A 23,869-nucleotide genomic window follows, 5' to 3' on the forward strand; every position below is an offset into this window, starting at 1 on the left:
GTCATTGTTTACATGCAAGAAAATGTTCTCTGCACAGATATTAATATATACGCTTACAATCTCGACTGTAATTCGCCTTTCATAAACCGTGTACAGTATCACATCGAAAATATAGGCTATTATTGAGACGTGATGTCACAAATGTGAGAAATTAAACGCATTAGCTGGTGACGGAGTGGAACATCAAACCAAACGATTTAGGAATACATGAACAAACAAAACGATACAAAAATAAATAAATGAAGCAAAAACTAACACTGATGGAGAACATTTGTTTGCCACACTGAATGATTGAATAAAAGCATTTAAATGATTATTTACAAAGATATATAACATTCAATACAGGTAATCATCTTTATAGAACATTAAAAACCAGAGGCAATATACATGAAATTGGGTTTGACTATATTAGAATTTCTATTTCCTCTTCAATCTCTCAACTCCACGTAAAGTAGCCTTGTGCTTTAGAAAAATAAATCATTTGGAATGGAAAATAAAAATAAATATGTCCTTCTTTTGGCTCCTTTAGTTTATTGGTTTGATCTTTAAAAAGAGAACGCAGCAGGGATGCGCATCACTTCCTGTGCTGTTGATATCTGCTGTGAGCAAAGCGGTACATCGGGATCCAGTGTTCATTCTGCATGTTTTGAAAACCAGTTTGGCTGAAAGCTTTTCACTCGGATATAATGAAATCTCAGCTGTAAATCAGAACGATACAAGAAGCGGGTTCCATTTACATGATACACCAAATATGTACAGACATTTGTGTATGTACAAAAGTAGGACATAAATAACAAAATTCACAATTTTGAGTTTTGAGATGCAGTCATTTCACAATGAGAAATGAAACGATTGACTCTTTAGGACAATGGATGTTTTGCTATATGTATTTATTTATTTATACACTTGTGTATGTGTATCTGTACATGATGGTTTCCATTGAGAATCTGTGCTTAATTGATATGGTTTCTGTTACAGTATGCACAAACATCATTTAATACAGAAGTCTTTTGGAGCTTGAAAATCAGTAGATCAAAGAAAAGTGCTTTTGTACGTTCCATTCTTCCATTATGGTTTGGTTTGGAGATTTTGCTGATATGAGAATCCAGAGTTTATGGAGGAGATGTGGCACCGTGTGGAAGAACGTGAGGTTCTGTGCATTACTGCAGATACCTGTAGACTTTGAAACAGTGGTTACCAGAGTCGGCCACAACAACATGACCGTCAGACGTCAGAGCCAGACCCTGTGGACCATACAGAGGGTCTGCACTTGTGTTGATGTAAGAGAGAAATGAACCTGAGCTGTCAAACACCTGAGGGAGAAACAACAAGGTACATTGAGTGAGTGTTGTTCTTTTTAAAATCTCATTAAACTGTCATCCAAATCTACTTAAAAATGCACAAATGTACAAATGCACTTTTTTCTGTATTGAAAGAAAGCAGTTTAAGTGGGAGATATCACCGGGCCACCGTCATCCATTATTTGCTAGTCTGTGGGAGGCTGTATAAGGGGGAGGGGCTTCTAAAGAACATTCGATTGGACCAGACTTTGCAGTGCAGGATCAATATTTTTTTTTCATGAGAGACATACAAGAATTCATATTGCATACCTGTATTCTGCTGTTTCCCCAGTCTGCTACGATGATGTTTCCATTAACATCCACAGCAACCCCTGTGGGGGCATTAAACTGGCCATTCCCCTCTCCGTGAGAACCAAATTTAAACAAAAACTCTCCATCTGCACTGTAGACCTGAAAGGACACATATTGTGTATCTTTGTGAAATATTCATGTCACACATAGTTAGAAAGCACCATTATTAATCTACATGTATAGGCTGAGGCACTCACTTTGACTGAGTGGTTATGGAAGTCTGTCACCACGATTTCATTTTTGTTGTTGACTGCAACAAAATGAGGACCTAAATGAAAAAATAAAATAATGGAGATGAAAGATTGATAGTTGACAGATGATAGGGAAACAGAGAGAGAAATAAAGAGAGATACTGTAGGAGAGGGAGAGCTTGAAGACCCCAGAGGTAATTGGATAGATCCCATGATTCAATGTATAATCAAACCTTCTTGCTTATTATTGGGCTGCTGATTCGTTTGTTTTTTGTTATTTAAATGCAAAAAGCAAAAAAAAAATTCTTAAATTCAGTTCTAGAATAAAGCTGATGCGTATCATTTCTTTTGGTATGAAAAAAGTTGGGCTATCAAATAATTAATCGCATCCAGAATAAAAGTGTGAGCTAACATCATTTATGTCTACGTACTATGCATATTAATTTTGTATTTATGAAAACATACACATAAATGCATTTAGTCAAGGGACATAAAAATGTATAAACATTTATATATAATTTAAATTATTGGTAAATATAAATAAATAAACGTAAATATTTCCTAAATTTGTATACATGCATGTGTGTGTGTATGTGTATATATTGTAAATACTAAATGAATAGGCACAATACACACATATATATTCTGTAAATCTGGATGCGATTAATTGCAATTATTCACGATTTATCGTTTTACAGCCCTAGAAAAAACATTTACGTTTACTATGCAGAGACTACATTAAAGTATTTGCAGGTTGATTTATTTGAGCACTGTGGTGATGTTACAATATGTTATAATTTTACAATTATCAAACACTGTGATCGGTATGTTCATCCAATAAAAGACAGGGAAGGGTTAATACTGACGCTTGAATGGTGCAGCAATGACACACTTGAGCTTTATTAATAATTTGTCTTAAATTCCACATTATACCCCACAATCACAACTTTATGCAGCAATTTTTCAGTTCAATATGACAACATGGTTATTCTATATGACATCTAACATTTTTAGGTAATTTCATAAGATAAATCTCCAATTACATTTGGAGATGGGAATTCACTCAATACTTACTGAACCCGGGGCCAGATTTACTAAACTTTCGCTCCAGTGCAAACCTTGCTCTACATTTGTCTAAAAGGAATGGGAAAACATAGACAAAAGGTAAACGAAAAATGACAGCACGAAAAGGGGTTTACTTAACCTAAAGCACTTCAAAACAGCAGGGAAGTGGGGTAGGGATGCAAACAATCTTTAAGTGCTTGTGCGCAGGCATGAAACATACATGAAACACCAAGGGAATGATGCACTTTTAAATCCAACATGCATCTGTTTTTTCAGTAAAAACCCTGCATGCCACATGCACTTGCTTTACTAAGGTTAGCAAGAGTTGGATTCAATATAACAAACAAACAGAGAAGAAATCGATGTAATACAAAAAGCATGATTAATACATATTTGCCAACATCTCAGTAAGACTCCAAACTATCAATTTTGAAGATAGCTTTGGCTCATAAATGCATGCATCGATTTTTTCTATTTTATTTATTTATTTATATATACAGTTCTCATATTTAACTGTTTCATCTATAAGATGCAGAGTTGTTCTGTCGCTGTTAAAGATCTGAAATAATAAATGCATGCATTGGCCTAGATTATTTATCATAACAAACAGATGCAACTTAAAATATATCTTAAGATAACTGAAACATAAGGGCAGAATGAAAGTGAGATGAGTTTACATCGCTTTTCACACTGGAACTGAAGCCTGGGTAAATCTGGCCATTTCTGTGTCACCAAACACACACACACACAATGGTCTGTGGGCAGTGCTTGTCTTCCAATTTTAACTGATTAGACGTTTATTTAGCTTGAACGGGACTTTAAATGTGTTTCTCCAAACCCTTATTCATAATTTGAATCATCGCTGACATTGTATATCACAAGAAGAGTTCCTCCTGAGCTGAACAAATGGAGGCTGAATGTTAGAAAGAGATGTTAGAGGACAAGCAATCACATCACACAATGCTTGACTTGAAAATGTGTTCAGATCTGGTTTAATGGTGAACAAAGTTTCCACATCTCTCCAGACACGCACACCATCTCACATGCTAAAATCCCAGTGCACAACTTTGTTAAAACCACTTAAATATGTAAACTCCTTCCCTGTTGAAAAACCAGCGTGTGCTGGTTAGGTAGGTCTTGAAGCATGGTAGCTGGTTAAAACTGGTCATTTGCTGGTTTAAAATGGTCATATGCTGGTTTAAACTGGTCCTAAACTGGTCATGTGCTGGTTAAAGAAGGTATTGAGCTGGTTTAAGACCAGTTTAGACTAGCACATGACCAGTTAAAGACCATCTTAAACCAGCATATGACCAGCTTAAACCAGCAAATTACAATTTTAAACCAGCACAAACCAGCTATGGACCATTTTAAACCAGCACATGACCATTTTAGTTTAGGACCAGCTTAAACCATCAAATGAACAGCTTAAACCAGCTCAGGACCATCTTAAACCAGCATATGACCAGCTTAAAACAGCAAATGACCAGTTTAAACAAGCACAAACCATTTCTGGACCATCTTAAACCAGCACATGATCAGTTTAAACGAGCTCATGACCAGCTTAAACCGGCTCAAACCAGCTCAGGACCATCTTAAACCAGTACAAACCAGTGACCATGCTTCAAAACCCACCTAGTTGGGGTTGACATGGTTAACATCAGTGTTATTAATGTCTTGATCGCTTTTTTTCTGTACCTGCAAATTGTCTGTCTGAAGTGCCTCTGGCTCCGAACTTTGTGACCAGTTTGCCGTTAGACTGAAAGATGAAAACACAGCAGGCTTTATTATCCACAGCGATGATATGACCGTTCTTGTCCACGGCTACTCCTTTGGGTCCCATCAGACGTCCAGCACCAATCTTATTCTGCATTATGCACAAAAAATGAAGAGAAGAACATTAAGAACATGATATTTGCAATAAAAAATAAATGCAATGCGATTTAAAATGCAATTTGAGTCAAGTTTACTGCTATAGCAGTTTTGACCATTTCAAAGCAGCTTTACAGAAAACATTGTAAAATAGCCATCACCTTAAATTTCCCATCGGGAGAGAAGATGCTGATCCATCGGTTATCATAATCAGCTACTATAATGTCTCCATTTGTGTCGACCGCCACCCCTGTCGGCCTTTGCAGTTGACCTGGGGAGCGACCTCTGACCCCAAAGCGTGCTTTGAACTGGCCATCATTTGTAAACACCTTTAGAAAGACAACGGTTTGCTCTTAATAACATGCAATATGTATAATAGACCACTTCGGAAGACGTAAAGAATGGCGGTCCAACGTGTTTACATCTTGCAAAGTGGTCTATTTACAGCACTTCTGTATTATTTATAAGGATTCCGTTAAATTACAGCAACTTGCATACTAGTTTGTTTATTTATGGTTTACTTTATTCTTTGATATTAAATCCTATTATTTCTACAAAATTCCATGCTTTGCCAGGTAACCAACCTGTATACATTGGTTGTTGCTGTCTGCTACAATGACCCTCCCACTGTTGGAGGCAGAGATGCCCTGTAGATTAGTGAACTCTCCCTTCTCTCTCCCGCGTGAGCCTGTCAGACGAAGTAACAGAATCAACCATTAAAAGAATGATTTGAACATAAGGCTAAAGAATTACACTTGCCAAGAAGTGTCCTACTATATTTTATTAGAAGTCAAAGCTAACAGAAAATGATGTAGAGAAAGGAAACAGGATCCAGACATGAAATGACTCAGATGTAAACATATATACTCAATGTGTCTGGAACATGTTAGCTGCTAAATTTCATTTTTTAAATCATTCACACACTTTAAACACACACAAACGCACAATGTTGAGAAGTTAACTACAAGCAGCGATGCGACTAACATATTTCCACTTGTATGAGCTTGAAAGTAGCTCAGTTGCTTTTTTAACATATTTTTTTCTGCAAGTAACTGTGCAAGTAGCTTTGTAGCATGATAGTTTCCTAAATAAAATAATACTCTAAATCCTAACTGTATTTATCTTTTAATAAATATAAACAATTCTCATTTGTAATATACAACGTCATTATAAAAAATAGCAATGTAGCTTAGAGTTTAAATGTAGCTAGCTGCTTTTTGATAGTAATTTGTAATATACATAATTGACAGAGTCTAGGCATTGGAAATACTGTATGTCAGTCCGTACGTGTTTTAAGATGGAAAATAAATGCATTATGGATTTGACAAAAAGTTTTTGAGAGACAAACTACTAGGATTTCTGTGAATTAAAATGTACACACCAGAAGAAATAATACCCAACAAATGGAGAAGGGATGGCTCTTCACAGAGAATAAAATAGTTATCAAATTTGAAATGTGCTCTTTTATGAAGAATATGGACCGTTATGAATGTGACCGTTCTGAAAGTGGCACTTACTTGACCATGAAAAATTCTGCTTTAAAAAAAAAAGATTTAAAAACTTTAAGAGAGACCCTACATGGGTATTTAAACCGTTAAATATTCATATGTACATATATACACCCACTTTTATTTGATGGTACGTTTGACCATAGTTTGTCAAAGTACAGTCCAAAGTAGCTTCCCTAACAAAGCAAACTTGATAATTCACCCGCACATGCATTGTTTTACATCTAAGTGTTTCTTACCAACTCTGTAAATCAACTCATCCTCAATCGGATTTTCTTTTTTCTTGGTGGTGCTGTACATGCTTGAGGGTCTCCGTACTGCTTTCTGTCTGATGTGACCTCCTGTGCCGCTCGGTGATTTGACTCTCCTCTTCACGTCATCCGGAGAGTGGGGCATGTCGGATGGCTTTATCGCCCGCAGTCTGAACGGGCTGCCCCTCACAGGCTGTCCGTACAATACCAGAGAAAACGAGTACTCTCCCTCGCTCTTAAGCATGTACCCCACCTCATAAGTTCCATTTTTATTGTCCACAATCTCCACCTCTGTTGCCCGTGCTCCTTCCTGTCCCGTAATCTCTGCCCAAAGCATGGCGTTACCAGTTCGCACAAGTTCGCCATCCTTATCCTTTGTAGTAACTGTCGCTGTGACATGTTGACCCACAAGGGCGTGTCTTAGCCCCTCTCCGGTTGCCACGGTCGTGTGTCCCACCGCGGCCGTTGTCAGCAGCACTCCCAAATTCTGAATGGACCGCCGTAAACCGTCGGTTTCAATCTGACAATCCAGGTGAGCGTTCTCGTGCGACCGTAAGGGGAAGTCGTGGCAGGCGAGGGCGCTCACCCGCTCGCTCATCTGTTTCTGGACCAATAGGACTTCGGTTGCGCTGCCGTGGCTCAAGGCCTGCTCTGTGAAACTGCAGCTGCTCTGGATGTGCTCTTTCCCCTGAAGAAGGGAGGATAACTGTGCCTGGAGCACCTGCATAAAGCACGGAAAAAATAAGATGTGAGAGAGGAAAAATAAAGAGTGAATAAACCTCGAATGGTTTCAGACCTTCTGCTTGGTGCTGCAGATGTTTTCCAGGTCGGTGATGAGAGCGGCTTTGCGTTGGTGCAGCGCTCTTTCCAGCTCCTCGAACGTCACGTTGATGTCATTGACAGCCTCGTTTTTTCTTTCGATCAGCTGTTTTGAGATTTCATTCACAAGTTCGATGGCGGCTGTTAGCTGGGGCAATCTGGCCAAGAATAAGAATATGTGTTTATGTAGCTCAACTGGTATAGCGTTGCATTACCAGCACAAAAAAAGGTTGTGGGTTCAGTTCTAAAGGACTCACAAATACTTAAATGTACTAAAAGTAACTTGCAAAATGCATTTACAAAGTCAAATGCAAAAAAATGCATGAGCATGTGCACCTGTTGCGAATAGCTTCTAGCTGGTTTTTTAGTGCTGCTTTGTGCTGTTCCAGAACATCCCGCAGTGGAACGGTCACATGCTCCCGGTGTTCCCCCTCTGTGCACTCCAGGCACATGGCTGTCTCACACGACTCGCAGTAAAACTCCATAACCTACAGAGGGCACCAGTGAGCAACTTACTCTTTTTTAAATGAGACTAATGTCCACTTACAGGCCTAAACGATGTAAATACACATATTTTATGAATTTGAAGATACATCGAAGAAACTGATGGCAGCTTTTTTGTGTGTCTGGCAATAAAGAGTGAAAACAATGAGGAGAACGCAGACATTGTGTGACATTTATAATCGGGCCGAAAAAGGTTTATTCATACTTGAAACAATCTGGAACATTTCGGAAACAAATCGGTAAATTCGACCACACAGAATTTCCCCTGAATACGATTAAAGTTAGGTCCTGAATGTTACCGAAAAGAGTCCTTTTAATGCTCAAAAGGTTTACTTGTGTACGTACACATTAAAGAGACATCAAGGATTTAGCTTGAATCAGCCTAAACTGGTTCCCTCCGAAGTTGTAAATCATTTAGCTCATCTTTGCATATCCTGAAAACTACAACCTTATACAACAGTTGTTTTATGTTCCCACCAAATGTTACCAAATTTAGTTTGGAGACTGAGGAAATGAAGAGAGGCTCACCTTTCCCTCGTGATTGGGACAGGAGAGCGGTTTCCCTGCAGCCGCTGCGCTGACTGACTCCAGGACGCTGCAGGCCTCCGGCCGAGAACATTCTGGGTCTCTCTGCAGGACCTCCATAAGGTTTGTGATGAAGAAGTTATTCTGCAATGCCCCTACACCTTTCTCCGGCAAGATGGAGGTCTGTCGGCACACGGGGCAAGAGAGCGTGAGGGACTGAGGGGGAATGTAGTTCTGTAAACACCTTTGAGAGGAAGAAAAGGGAAGGAGATATGAAACAATAAGATACAAAGCACAGGGTATAAAACAACCTCAAATACAGTCTCTCAATGTCATACTGCACTCATGTTATCATCTCTTAAGCAGATGAAAACCCCTATCTGTCAGTGATAACTATACAAAGTTCACATCACAGTCACCATGAGTTTAAATATAGCTCAAGTCACTTTACCTTTTTATTTTCTTGTTTCCATTCCTTCCCCTAATAATTTATTTTCCTATTTCTACTTTACCATTATAAGTACAAATTTAAAAATAAAAGCAACATGCTCAAAATACTTCAGTACAGACCTTTCGCAGAATGTGTGCAGACAGGGCAGGACTTTGGGGTTGTGATAATGATCCAGACAAATGCTGCACACCAGGAATTGCTTGTCTATCTGCCGGACCACTGGGCTCGTGCGGCCAGTCTCAAACTTTGCCATGGTGACAGACATTTACAGAGCGGGCCGGGGGCCAGGATACACCTTAACCTGAAATGACATTTAAAACTTAAAGCCTTCGTACATGAACAAAAATGTAAAATGATTCAATAGCTGTTATGAAATGAGGGTGATGTTCATCTCAAAAGTGATGTTAGCCTTTTTTCATTTTGCTATTTAGTTCGGTGCCACAGAAATTACACACTTCAACTTTAAAGTGATACTTTGAAATGACAAGAGGGTGAGTTGATGATGACAGAATTGTCATTTTTTTATTCATTTTTGGTTTAAGTTTCACTAAATGCATAGAAAAATATTAGTTTTTCTCGCAAATCTCAGAAGACATTTATTACTCCAAAGGAGTCTTATGAATTACTTTTATGATGGATCTACAAGTATGTGCTTTTTGGAGCCTTAATATTTTGGTATCTAGGCCTAAGTATGTACAAATGTAAATGTAAATGTAAAGAGACTATATGTGATCAGCTGAAAAAAAGAAAGTCATGTCCATCTGTTGTGGAATAAGGGTGAGCAAACTATGAAAGAATTTGCATTTGTGGATAAACTATTCCTTTGTTTGACAGAATAAATCTGGGCTGAATGCAGTCGTGTTTATGAGAGAAAAACACAGAAGCAAACATTATAGGCCTTCATTAAAAACCATGCCCCAAAATGTTTAGTGTTATTACAAATTCTGCAAAAAAGTTCCCACAGGCTATGAGAATGTATTGAGAACACTTTATCTTGCACACACTCACTCATAACAAACTCATGTAGTTTGGATTAAATCTAATAAATCTAAAAATATGTCTTTTTTCTCCCTTTAGGCACAACATAAGACTCACAGAATTCGACAACAAACAACCAGAAAATGTAAGGGGGTGACAAAAAGGGATGTCCACTGAACAACAACATGACCAGCACTACAGACAATTGTTATTCTGCAGCGCACGTTATAAACTGTATTTCATGTGAGCAGAACATTAGATTACTGAGTGATGGAGGGAAATAAAGGATGTCACACTTTTTCAGATGAGATGCACAACAGCTGATACGGATCAGATACTAATGATAGACAGAAATGAGCTACTGCTGTAACCATTACATGCTTCTATAATGTAAGAGAAGAGCAGTATAAGATGTCACACTTCTGAGATGTCCTCTCTAGACAAGCAGATCATTTAAGTAAAAAAGAGGTCCAGCGGTTTACCCTCACCTTAGGGGTGAACTGCAACATATCAAGGGATGAGATGTGATTTCAAAGAAAATATCAACGTAAATAGAACATAAGGAAAATTTGCAGAACATAATTTACATATTCTTAAACCAGTCAGGCTTAAAGGAATAGTTCACACAAAAATTAAAATTCTGTCATCATTTACTCACCCTGTTGTCATTTAAACGTGTGTGACTCTTCTGCAGAACACAAAAGAAGATAATTTGAAAAATGTTGGTATTTTTTCGACCAAAAGTCGTAGGTTCCCATTGACATCCATTGGTTTTGTGTCCATACAAGAGAAGTCAATGGGGACCAACGATTTTTGTTACCAACATTTTTCAAAATATCTTTTTTGCAAAAGAAAGAAAATCACACAGGTTTAAAATAACAACAGGGTGAGTAAATGATGAAAGAATTTTCAAGGTAAACTATCCCTTTAAACTGTGTAAAATACAGACAATTTGCACAATGTGCCACATTTTGTATTTGTAACAGTATTTGAAGGCAAATCATTTGACAGCTCCCATTTTCGGGAAAAATAATCCAAGAATCCATGACTAATCTTTAGCCCAATAATTTACACGTTTTTATAAACTGGCAATTCCCCAGCATCCATAATTTATATTTTAAGACCTAGATATATTTACTTTGACATGAAATTAATTTGACCAGTCATGTAGAAAAATAATTTAAAGGGAGAAACACAGTTCACCCACTGACACAACTTACCCCATCAAATGTATATTCATAGACAACATAGACACAAAACAAGGCCTTCATAGGAAAGTGTCTATGTCTCATCAACATTATATCTCACTTTATACATACTATATAGTTTTTGACAGCAAGAGTCTGTCGCTCTGTTTACTCCAGTGCTTCTTCTCTCAGTACACTTTTAATAACTGCGTATGAAGGCTGATTCTCCTGCAGTCATTTGCTCTCATGGATATATACATGTAGGCAACATGAGAACATTAAACATGGCTTATATCAGTTCACTTTCAACGCGTCTCTCTAACCCCCCCCCTCTCTCTCTCTCTGGTTTGATGTGTTGATGTATGCGAGGTATATTTAGACTCGTGTCTCACTAGGGTACATTTAATAAAGGGTCAAGTCCAGGGGCACATAGCTAAGATTCTTGCGGCAACACAAGAGTCAGAAAGTTATCTGGGCAGGTTCGATTACTTCTTTACAACCTAAAATGTATGTGCGTGCGACTTAAAATACTTGCAAGAATATTCAAAAACAGAAATAACTGGTCTGAAATAAGACACACATCTAAAATAAGGACACAAACATTTTGTCTTCTCTGACATGCATACCGTACATGCAATGGTAATGTACACACTGGAAGATGTAGTTGAGTAGGGCCTCACATTAGCAATCCAAAAAGTCATGTACACAGCATGACAAGAAAATAATAAGCTTTTAACTAGAAAAATATAAAGTAATATGTTAACCTGTTAGATGTGTGTCTTCACATAAAATTGAACTTAATGTAAATATATTTATGTCTGTTTAAAATGTCTTTTAAAAATGTTCGGAAGATGAGAATATCATGGATATTCTTTTATGCACTATTTTACACATAAATATTCTGTCAAGGATTTCTTTGTCATTTGAGAAAATCTAGAAGAACATCCAATTGTTTTTTTCTAGAATATTTTAATTAACCCTGTTTGAATCACAACGTATAATGCAGTCAAACAAATTGGGATGTGTTATGCTAATGAGAATTTTGGTAGAAAAAGCATTAAAATACATAAATAATTCATTTCTATGTTAAAATTATGTGTAGTACAAGCGGTGGAGATTACGAACACAATTATGTTTATTATGATCATTGTTTGTGTTATCAAATTATGTTTTTCAATAAAATCTGTACAGCCATGATGTTTTAGTGGTTTCCTAAGAATGGCCCAAATATAGACGTAACCGAAGTGATTTGGGTTTTAATGCAGAACTTTAACCTGCACTGTCCTTATTGAAAAGCTGTGTGAGATCACTCGGGTCAGGCCACCGGTCAGAAACCTTGACCCAGATAGTCTGTGCCGCAATTGAGAAACCAAACACTGTGTCATTGTTCAACAAAAACAACAATCAGCAATTGTTCATCCAGCCTCTTACAAAATGATCCCACAATGCACTCCCACACGTCATTGTGTGCATGACACTTGTGTATAAACACTAAACGTTCAGATGCTGAGCTCTAAAACACCTAAAATTTGACATTTAATAAGATGATAAACTATTTTGCTATACAACTTTCAGATCACAACGTCTCTGCTGAAAACTCAAATTTTGAATAGTATTTGTTCTTCCAAAATGGTAACTGGTTTCTGGCTGGTCCAAACTGGATGACCAGCAACCATGTTACAAAACCCAGCTTGACCACGTTTCAAAACATTGAACGAGTTTGGCTCTTCTCAAATGCTGTTGGTATATCAGTCTAGCCAGTAAAAGCAGGAACATGATACTAAGCAAAGCAGCAGACCGACCACTCCTTAACCTCACACCGACTCTGACAAGCTGTCGTAGGAAGGAAACACTACACAGACACAAAAGCATTCTTCTCTTTCATATTAGCAGTCTTTCACTCCTCCACTAAGCACACAAAACCTACAATCCCACTCAGTCACATGCATACAAACTCAGATGAACCTCAGAGGGAAGTGTAACAGCCCTTACACACACAGAGTGAAGCGTTCTCATCTCATTCCTGCAGGTTTCATCGTCGCTCTAAGTTGAGATTTCAGCAGGGCCTATTGGCTAAAAGCAGATCTCTTCTCCTCTATCTCTTTAGATGAAAACATTGTCTCTCCCTCCTCCAGCTCGTGTCCTCTACTCTTTTCCCTCGCTCACTCAGCTGATCGTCCTCATGCCTAGTTCAATCTCCCTGCCTGAGCAACAGCTGTGATGTCACAAAGTGGGCGGCTGGAGGAATATAAAACGCACCCATTGTAATACACCATTGGTCAAGGCTAAATGCACGAGACAGGCTCCTCCCACAAACTCTGCTGGGATTGGCTATTGAGTGTTATGTTGTTCAAGGCATGGATTGCCTCAGAAGAGAACAATTTTACTGACAGATTGGTGGGTTGGGAAAGGGAGAGGATTTAAGTGGACCAAGTTACAATATATCTTTATATCTTATGTTTTAAAATGTTGAATATTGTAATGAAGCACAATAAATTATAATACACAATTTATATTAAATATACAATACAAATACTGCCCGATGACTCCTGAGATAGGCGCAGGCTCCCCGTGACCCGAGGTAGTTCGGATAAGCGGTAGAAAATGGAATGGAATGGAATACAATACAAATACCAAAAGTCTGTTATACATTTATTGATGCATCTGTGTCAAAACTTCTGCTAAAACGCATTTTAAAGTAAAAATGAAACATTTTCAGAAACAAAATATTTTTGTTTTGTCATATTTTGTCACAGATTGCATTTTTGCAATCTTGTAATTTTGTTCATCTGATTTAACAGGAATGAACTCATTTGCCATCAAAATAAATGTTAAACCTCATTTAGCACCGTAAATGATCCTGATTTTGCCTGCTTCTGATCCCACTCACTTTCAAAGACTTAATACAATTGCTTAGTATGATGGTTATGTAACACATGATGTCATCACTCTCGGGTGGAGTGAGATTTTACGATTATGAATTCTAAGGTTTTCAGGAAAAATGAACATCATTTAATAACGCAAAATCAAATAATCGAATAACAAAATCTACAGGCGCATATGTGTGCATTTCTTTATTCAGAAAAAATAATGAATAGACGGAACGAGATATTAATCCCTCAGCAGAGCTGGCATAGATTAGACAGAAAATATCAGTCGATCATTTATCTGGAAGGACTGACTCTTTGATTTGAATCTCTGATTTCTCACCTTTCGTGTTCACTTTGCCACTTTGAACCACATTTTCAAATCATACCTTTTCACAACTAAAGTAATAAAAATACTAATAGTAACAATTGTTTTTTATGCATGAGTGAATGAAAGGTGCCTACTGTAGGGGGTGTTTACTGTATCTCAAAGCTGAGAAAACTGCATAAAAAGTATCAGCAAACCGTTCCAACCATATCTTGAGAAGCATCCGATTCAAAATCTTGAAAGCACATCCACTGCCATTCATTGACCTACTAAAAAGCTGTTACTCCGTCAGGAGTTTAGAAATGACGTACATAAATCTTATTCAGATCTTAACTGGCTGTGCTCACTCGACTACAGGACAACTACATCCGGTAGCAGGATATGTGCAAATCGACACTGTCAATCAATTAAGAAAAATAAGAAAAAAACACCTTCCAAGGTAATTGGTGATTGAATAAAATTTTGTCTAGTGTTGCCGTGATTCTATTGGCGCTTTCCAAAAACCAAGAAATAATGAATGCTCTCATTTAAACACTCTACAAACAGTCAAGCGCAATTAACGTTTTCTGGCGCGTGCATTCATTAATCTTTACATAAAGTGTAATTATATGGTATGTCTATTCAGTTCTGCTCAGATGAAGCCCTCAGGAGCTGTATCCGGTTATGTAATACAGCATGTCAGAGCAATCATAGAGAGGGCGAGATACTCCTGCCGCAGCAAACATGACTCAACAGAATGCTGTCAGGATACCGCAGGGCACAGCAGAGAGCACCATTCAAGAGAAAGAGAGACAGAGGAGGATGGAGAAGTAAGTTATCCCTGGCATATAATGCACAGGGACGCATTTCAGCATCCTCTAGTTGTCATTATAGAGACTTTGGAGTTTTTAAGCTCTAAACATTTTATTGGTCAAAGGTGAGAGTAGCTTAAAGCTACACCTTTTCTTTTAAATGTATAAAAAATTAAACAAGTATAATTTATATTAAAAATAATGAAACTAAATAGTTGACATAAAATGTTAACACATGACTGTCGGCAATGGAGAGAGATTTAACATTTAACAAATTTTATATTAATATTTATTCATATTCTCTTGACTTAAATGCAGAATTTAAGCACGATATGAAACATTGTGGAGATCTTAAGTGACTTAGACAAAACTCTTGTTTGCTCTCCATTTATTTCCGTTACTGTCGAGAAGAAACAACCAAGATAAAGAAGATACTGAGGTGTCTGTGATCTATACAGATGATGAAATTATAAATTGAAATGTGGAGGAAAGCATCCATTCCAATCCTCATTGTGCCTAAGTCTCATGGTGGAACATGACTAGCATGTCCAATCAAATCTACTCTCTCTCTCTGGAAATATTCCTGTAGGTAATGCATGCATTGTTGGATAAATGAGACGGGGCCCAAAATAATCGGATGTGTGTGTTTAAAATCACGCAATGCCTCTAGCATACAAACTGATATGTCAAGACTTCTGAGTGCCATACATTTAGTTAACATTCACACACAAACCTCCTTGGAGTGTTTGAACAAAGATAGTACACATGCGTTTTTCCCCACTGGGCTTGTTTGCAGCTTTGTGGAGGAAGACATTTTCACAATCAGTTTCTTATTTGTTTAATAGGACTATAAATAATGCAATGACCTTTTTCTGTGGTTTGTTTTTTGAATAGTGAGAGAAGGACCAGACTCTTGAGATTTCGAATGCTTGTGATTCTGGAGTGGGATGACGCATCTAACACAAATAACCCAAAAACTGCATTGGGTTTTACAAGCATTTTGCTTTGGTAATACTAATAACATCTTTGCATAAATTACAATTGAATAGAAAGGTGAAGTGTGTACTGTATAGAGCTCTGGAGGTTGACATCGCGCAATCTGAACTCCGCCACTTTGGCAGGCTATCAGGAGAGTGTTAGAGCGGCTCCAGCATTGGTAATATTGACAGTGGTCAAACAATAATTTCAACCAGGCTGTTTAGACTTTACAAATTGTACCATTTTATAATGGTGGACCAATTTCAGGGGCATTCTAGAACGCTGAATGTAAAAAAAACTGATTGATTTGGGATTTTTAACTTTTTCACTGAAATAAGGGTTCCTTCTTTTCACAGCAGTTAATGTTTAGCGTTGTGAACTCTGTTGCCTTGAATCTCATGCTGTCGCCATTCACTACATATTCGCTCCCGGCGGTCACTGCCTGCCAGTATGGCGGTGTAAACAGAATAGGTCACGTGTCTTCTGGAGCTCTATATTTTATAAAATACTTTATTTCCCATCACAGCTGAATGTGCAAAGAGAACGTGGTAAAAGTTGAATACTTTAAGTTTAGGGAACATAAATCTTTGTCTTAAGTTACTGAAATGTCAAAGTGCCCTCCTCATGCTTCCGTCAATTCTTTTGCACATAATGTAAAAACAATAGTAATAATAACATTTAGACTAGAATTCTCCATTGCACCCCTTACACTGACAAAAAGGAAAACTCTGGTCTCAGGAACAATCTAAATAAACTCTCTACAGCCCTGTTGAAGACGGCAGCGTATGATCAATGCTTTTAAAATAATTGTTTTGTCAAAGTTATGCACGTTATGTCACGCTTGCGGCTTGTATTATTGCACAAAATGCTCGATTACTTCCATTATAAACACAGAAGAGAATGCAACCAACAGCTCACTCGACCCCTCCCTTTCGAAGCATAATGATGGCTGACACAGAACCTAGATGATGTCACGTTTTTTTTGCTTTGCCGAAGGAGATATTTAGTCTGTAGTTTGTCCATTTAAGGATACTGTAGAAACAACACAGAAAATTCCATGTAAGGGGACCCCCACTGTAGATAGAAATAGCTCATTCTAAGGTAATAAAAACATAATTCTTCAGTCGGAGCCGATAGCCTAGTGGGTGCTCCAACATGTTGTGCGGTTGCGCACTGGGCAATCCGAATTCGATTCCCGTCTCGTGGTCCTTTCCCGAACCCACCCCCCTCTCATTTCCACTTTGCTTCCTGTCCTCTCTACAACAGAGCTTTACAATTAAAGGCAAAAAGGCAAAACAAATCATAACGCTTCATTGGGTAAGGTCTTTCTCTGAAGACATAGTTAAGTATATTATATTGTATTTTTGTCAAAAGATCCTCCAAAATGTTACACATTGGACCTTTAATCTAAGACGGTTTGTAAGATCTGCTAAAGAAAGCTAATATAAAAACTGAATAGGATTATAGACTTAAAAGTTTTTCTACTTTAGTTTCTTTTCATTAGGAACAAAGACAGTACACATATAATAGAGCTACATGTAAAGGCATCAACATGCAAAGGCAGTGAAATAGAAACCGATTATGGTGTTTGAATTATGATTAAGAATTTCCTCTGGCAATCTTTGTTTGTGAGTAATGGGTGTGGTTACGTGCACTTATGAACTCTGGTTCTCTATAAATTGAGCTGACTGGGATAACTGGCAGTAAACGTATCTCACCCAACAGACAGGACACACATCACATGTGATTCCCTCTCTCTTTCTCTCACACACATGCACAAACACAGATACTTGCAAAGGATCAGACAACCATAACAATCACCATAAAAGTTGCATTTCATTGACAGTGACCTTTGATGTAATCCTGGGCAGACTGAGCAAATACACACACACATGTGAACAATGCCTGTAGAAAGCAATTTACGTCACACAAACATCTGTCAACTGACTTCTGCCTCACTTCCCTTCTATCCATAATAATCTCAATAAAACTCCAACCAAGGGCATGGTTTCAAATGCCATGTGTAACCATGACAACCCAATTTAATTTAATATCAATCTCTGAGTATTTTACAATCTCTGTAAAATATTCCATTCTAGTAACGAATTATAGTCTGCAGTGTTTGTTTCAACTGCACAGACAACATCTTTTCATTCAAAATACTCTCAAGAAGTTTATAGGCACCACTTTTCCAATCATGCTTGAGATCAACCTTTTCTCTACAGGTATTACACCTGCACTAGCTGGACATTCCAGTTTCTGGACAGCCATCCCTCTTTAAAACTCAATGCCATTCATTATGTTTCAAAGGCTCTTACACCCTTTGTTGGCACACAGAGCTAACTGTAAAATTGCTTAAGCCTGCATGATCCTACTTCCATGAATATTCCTTTATCTTATACAAAATTGTTATCTGACAATTTATAATGTACATAAATTACGGCATTGGCCAAAATCTCTGTGTGTTTGAATTTAATTACATATCCACATAATCTGGATATCTAAATCTGTATTTGAGAAATTGTTTAAATCAATTCAATTTTACCATTGACATCAGAAATATTAAAGACTTCTTTCTCTTAAGTGTCCTGAATCTCTAACTCTCAATGAAGAGTACAATGTCTCACTTGTGATCTAAGATCAGACATTTCAGTATGAACTCATTTCTCAAGCTCTTTCAAGAACAAACCTGGGCTATGATATAGCAATTTGGGTTTACTTAATCCTAGATTTATGTCTGATACTAGATATAAACATGACTGAGAACTCCATTAAGTCCCTTGAACTATGAAAAAGCAGCATATGAACCTGACTAAGAATAATAAAAGCAACCAGAGATGTTACCGTGGAAACCTCACATCAACAGCTGCATTTTAATAATACTTAATAAATAATATTATAATGAATATCATCAGCCCTGGCCCTTGATTCTTTGTGTTATAATTATTACATAATTAATGGATATGTAATAGGATAATGACTGTAATTTCACAGTACATGCAATATCGTGTCCTTAAAACAGGGTGTGCCATTGATAAATGTCTATAGATGCCAAACAGACCAAATGATTTTGTTTATAATACGGGATAGCTTTGTGATGGAGCTGATGGTGACCAGAGGCTGCATTATTAAGATGTATCTCACATCTAAAGACAGTTTCTATCACTATCATTGCTGAGAGATGAAAACCGCTGGGCAATTCCGTGAAAATGTCAACCTTACCACGATTTTTTTACCGTATTTACTATGCTAACAGCACAGATTTTAACATTTGCTGGTTCAAATACCCATGTGAGATCTCTCTTCAAATTTGTAAAGCATTTGTTTTATTTTTAGTGCATAATTTTTCATAGTCAGGTTAGTACCATTTTCAGGATTGTCACATCCATGACGCTACATATTCCTCATAAATGGACACATGAAAATTAATATTAAATAACTATTTTATGTTCTATAAAGAGGCATCCCTTGTCCATTCATTGGATATTATTGCTTCAGGATCGTGCATTTTATTTTATAGAAATCCTACAAAGTTTATCATCTCTCAAAAACCTCATCCTTTTCTTTGTCACATCCATAACGTTTGTTTATTTACATTTTTTTAAATAGATTTTTTTTCATAGACTGACATTTTTTGATGTTTAGACTCTATCAACAACGGTTCAGTAAAATATAAACAGATGGCTCAATATAATCTTAACAAATTCATTCTCTGAACATTTTTATGTCACGTCCATAGCGCTGGAATTGCCCAGATGCACATTTTTTCTATATGTAATAAATCTTATAGCTTAACATAAATGTGGAAAATAAAAAACATTAAGCCGATCACTTGTTTGAATCTATTGTCGATTCTTAAAACTAATTCAATAAAATATTTGCCCCTGCGTGACTCTTGTGTATATTAACCAGCAAAGCAGGTGACATCAAGGAGAAAACATACAAACACGCATGCCATTGTATCCTAGACAGCCACCACACTTGTGTTTACACGCACATCTTTGTGTTCATCCAACCACACACTCGTCATTTCTCTGCACACACATGCTTCTGTTTCCAATAAGCAGAGAAAGGCAGACAGGAATGTTTGTTATTATGTATCTCCACAGCATCCGTTCACTCTTGTGTGGTCATGCATGCATATTTGTGCGTGTCATAGAAGCCCAGCTGATTGAAAGGGAGAGGCCAGACGCTGCAGTAAATTATTCATCGCGCTTCTTCTGAAAGCTGCATTATACAAATCCACAACAGCGAGAGGCACGGACAGATGGAGATATTAATAAACACATATAGTGGGAAATGTAAATGTAAGTCATGACACGCGGCATTGGGGAAAGAGAGCAGGGGGAGCTCCTCAAAGCCGTACTCACGTGAGTTCTCGCAGCTTAGAGAAAGAGATGAGAAAGAAAGGGAAAGACAGGTCTCAGCCAAGCATCCGAGCACGGACTCGTCCAGCCTTGCAGACCCTCATCCCAAAGAAGAAGAATAGAGATATAATGAGCAATCCAGAAAGCAGGAAAGAAAAGCAGGAAGATGCAAGCAGGGTGTGAGCAAGCGAAGGTATATAATGTGTGTGTGAGGGGGACCGAGAGAGACGCTGATAAGGAGAAAGAGAGGGAGATAGTGAAAGGCTATTGGCTGGGAGGAAGAGAGGTGGGGATGATGTTGGCCAATGATATGAGTGAAATTGCAAGGCAACAGGAAAAGGGCAGAAGAGAGAGAGGAACAATTATTTAGACATAGAGGAATCTCTCCATCTTTAACTAGGGGCTGGTATTGAAATACAGTGTATATTCTTCATTTCCTAAATATTTATAGTTAAAATATCTAATAGTCAAAAATGTAATTCAATGTGTTGAATATGGGTTTTTCTCTTTTGACACATAGTTTCCTACTACTCAAGTCATTTTATGTTGCATTATAAGTTATAATTTCTAGATTTCTACAATTTACCACAATGCAATTTAAACATAAACAAAAAGATTTTAAATATGAGACGTGGATCTGCAAGTAAATCAATGACTCCCTTCCTGGTGTGATGAAACTGCATGATGGCAACTGTGGCACCACTATAAAAAGCTCCTTTGTTCAAAGTCTTTAGTGCATTGGGGTGAGATGGGAAGCTTATTTGCATATTTGCCTTCAGAATTAAGAAAAATATATAAAAGGAAAGAATCAAAGAATATCAAGGAGACAAGCTAATGACGGAGTTATTGCATGAGAGCTAATGAAGAAAAATGAATATAAGAGAATATCGAGTAAGAGGGAGAGAGAGAGAGAGAGAGAGAGAGAGAGATCGGCCACCACTGTAGAAATACATTATACCAATTACAAGAAATACCACACAAGCAAACAGAACAGGAAAATAACAGGGTAACAACTCAAGCTTGATGGACATGTTGGGTGGCAAGGATCACTCACATCACATCACCCTTCAAAGTCGGGCTAAAAATAACCTTCCTGTCAAATGAAGGGGAAAGACTTCTTTTACTAAGTCGCTAGCATCCCCAACATCTGTACTCCCAAATTGGGTTTAGTTCATCACCTGAGCACCAACGAAAGTCACCATGGGAGGAGAGAAAATAATTAGAGGAGGGGTTTCTGAAGAGGGCGTTTACTTGTTGATAAAAGCAAGCAGCAACTGCATACACACTATGAAGGGTGGGCAGGGTCTGATCCCATTCCTTGATTTGATTGCACGAGGAAAGGCCATGTTGCCATGGCGACTGCATCCAGTGCAGCAAAACCCAGATGGCAAGCTGCCTCGTCTCCCCTCCTCCTCCACCTCATCTCTAACGCTCAGTAGCCTAGAGTACACTCTTTTAGGAGGAGAGTGGACCTGCAGGGCCCACATTTTAAACTGCATGTGACTACAACACAAAGCCAGCACTCAACATCAGCACAGTGCATGTGAGCGTGTGTTCTGTTTGTGATATGAATGGACATCCAGAAGCCTCAGGGTGGTTATGTCATCACATGTGATGCTACAGTTTCCCTCCAAAGAACTCAAAATACACATGCTACACAACACAGCAGCATGTTCTTGTTTACAATTATGTAATAATGGCTTAACAAACATTTTGTGTTTTCAAAAATACATCATTTTGCATACTTTGACAAACCTACACTATGGTTGAAAGCAAGGCACGATAAATCATGTCTCATAAAATTGTTTCCTGACAAATGTGAACTCAGAAATGATTTGGTTTTCTATCGTGTATGTCTCGGGACAAGACCATTTGTGACCCTGGATCAGTCTTAAGTAGCACGGGAATAATTTTAGTAAAAGATAAAAATATTGTATGGATAAAAAATTTATGGATTTTTCTTTTATGCCAAAAATCATAAGGATATTAAGTAAAGATCATGCTCCATGAAAATATTTGGTAATTTTCCTACCTTAAATATATAAAAACTTTATTTTTGTGAGTGGAAGGCCTACCACAGTGCCCCTGATAAACAACTTCAAAGGCAATTTACTCAATATTTAGATTTTTGCACTATCAGATTCCAGAGTTTTAAAATGTTGTATCTCAGCCAGACATTGTCCTATCCTAATACATCAATAGAAAGCTTATTTACTCACCTTTCAGATTATGTAAACATCTCAATTTCAAAAAATTTACCCAAGACTGGCTTTGTTGTCCAGGGTCACATTTGTGATTACCAACAATAACTACAGTAATCGTCTTTTGAGATGTGGATCTCATATCTTAAAGTGAAAATTCTTGGCTTGTATTTGGTTTAACTGAAGTTTATTTTTCAGGATTTTTTTCAACCAAGTTATATAATGGAATTATATAGGGCAACTTACCATAACATTTTGGTGCCTGGTTCAAAGGTCATGCTGAAGAACAGTGGGACATCCTTCAAACCTTTTGTGATCTATTAAAAAGATGCACACAAAAATCTATTTTTATTCTTAATATTTAAAATCATCCATTATTAACTTACTATTCAGAATAATAATAATTCTAATAAAATGTTAAATTTGTGACAATTAAAGACACTTAAATGACTCTTAAACATTTGCCAGTTATTTCCCTTTCATAAGACTTAAGGAAAAAAAAGGTTTTAATCAAAACCAACAAGCCACGCACAGGAATCTGACTCGAAACACCAGGCAGTCATGATAGAACTCATTTACTAAACATTACTGACCTATAGTGACATCTAGTGCACGTTTTAGATACTACAGCTAAAGCATTCTTTGTAGAAAGAGCTCATGGGTGTTCCCCACACTTAACATTTCATTTACAACACGTAAACCTAGATTATCTACAGCACAAAAACAATTCACTGTCAGTATTAGTCGCACCACTGTTTTAGTTGCTAACCACATAATATTTGTAAACATGTTATAGCACTAGGCAGATGTTATCTTACATCATATTAAAGTTGTTTATACTCTAAATCAATATTATACTGTAGCTATTTTAATACAATCAACAGCTATCAGTATTGTTATATACGTACTAGCTCACGTGTATGAGGCAAACTCTTTCTCGATTTATGTTTATAATAGATAAATTGTACTTACTTCATGTAACAGAATCAAATCACAAGACAGAGGGTTTGCAGCCCACAGATGTTCGGCCTTATTAGAATGAGAGTTCCCTGTTTTCAAGTGCTTTTGGCATAAGAAGGATTCTTTGGTCCTTCTCTGCAACTGCAAGTCTCTCTCTCTCTCTCTCTCTCTCTCTAACTCAGTCATCTTTGGACGCACGCCTACGCGTACACACACACACCAACAAAAACATTATCTGGACCAAAAACGGGTGACATTATGAGATTTAAAGTAAAACATAATTTATTTCTTAACTAATGTTGAACACTTCCATGTTAAAAAAAACAGAGCAGTTTCACCAGCTTAAACCAGCTGAAAACCACATGAGCAGCTTAAAC

At 37.4% G+C, this 23,869-nt stretch overlaps 1 protein-coding gene across 3 annotated transcripts; it reads right to left on the reverse strand.

Moving 5' to 3' along the window:
* Positions 1–288: 288 nt before the first annotated feature.
* trim3b (tripartite motif containing 3b) lies at positions 289–20,518 on the reverse strand. 3 transcript variants are annotated; one of them, XM_056736201.1, is made up of 13 exons: positions 20,335–20,518; positions 8,955–9,136; positions 8,388–8,628; positions 7,692–7,843; positions 7,333–7,513; positions 6,525–7,257; positions 5,362–5,465; positions 4,939–5,106; positions 4,604–4,772; positions 2,918–2,977; positions 1,850–1,920; positions 1,611–1,751; positions 289–1,313 (listed from the first exon to the last, which is right to left on the reverse strand). In XM_056736201.1, exons 2-13 carry the CDS (start codon positions 9,098–9,100, stop codon positions 1,161–1,163), a joined length of 2,319 nt encoding a protein of 772 aa, XP_056592179.1. In that variant the 5' UTR covers positions 9,101–9,136; positions 20,335–20,518; the 3' UTR covers positions 289–1,160. The 3 variants fall into 3 exon arrangements, with proteins under 3 accessions (XP_056592179.1, XP_056592178.1, XP_056592180.1); XM_056736200.1 differs by lacking the exon at positions 20,335–20,518 and adding an exon at positions 12,993–13,195; XM_056736202.1 differs by lacking the exons at positions 2,918–2,977; positions 20,335–20,518 and adding an exon at positions 12,993–13,195.
* Positions 20,519–23,869: the final 3,351 nt, after the last annotated feature.

Source organism: Triplophysa dalaica, chromosome 22 (assembly GCF_015846415.1).
Source record: "Triplophysa dalaica isolate WHDGS20190420 chromosome 22, ASM1584641v1, whole genome shotgun sequence".
Taxonomy (NCBI): domain Eukaryota; kingdom Metazoa; phylum Chordata; class Actinopteri; order Cypriniformes; family Nemacheilidae; genus Triplophysa; species Triplophysa dalaica.

Bases quoted from the DNA above. Each gene is read 5' to 3' on its own strand.
- trim3b (XM_056736201.1), bottom strand. From the start codon at position 9,100: ATGTCTGTCACCATGGCAAAGTTTGAGACTGGCCGCACGAGCCCAGTG. The intron at 5,107-5,361 runs GTTGGTTACCTG...GTCTTTCTAAAG, and splicing joins GCAACAACCAATGTATACAG to GTGTTTACAAATGATGGCCA. The intron at 1,921-2,917 runs GTAAGTATTGAG...TTTTTCATTTAG, and splicing joins TAAATCTGGCCCCGGGTTCA to GTCCTCATTTTGTTGCAGTC.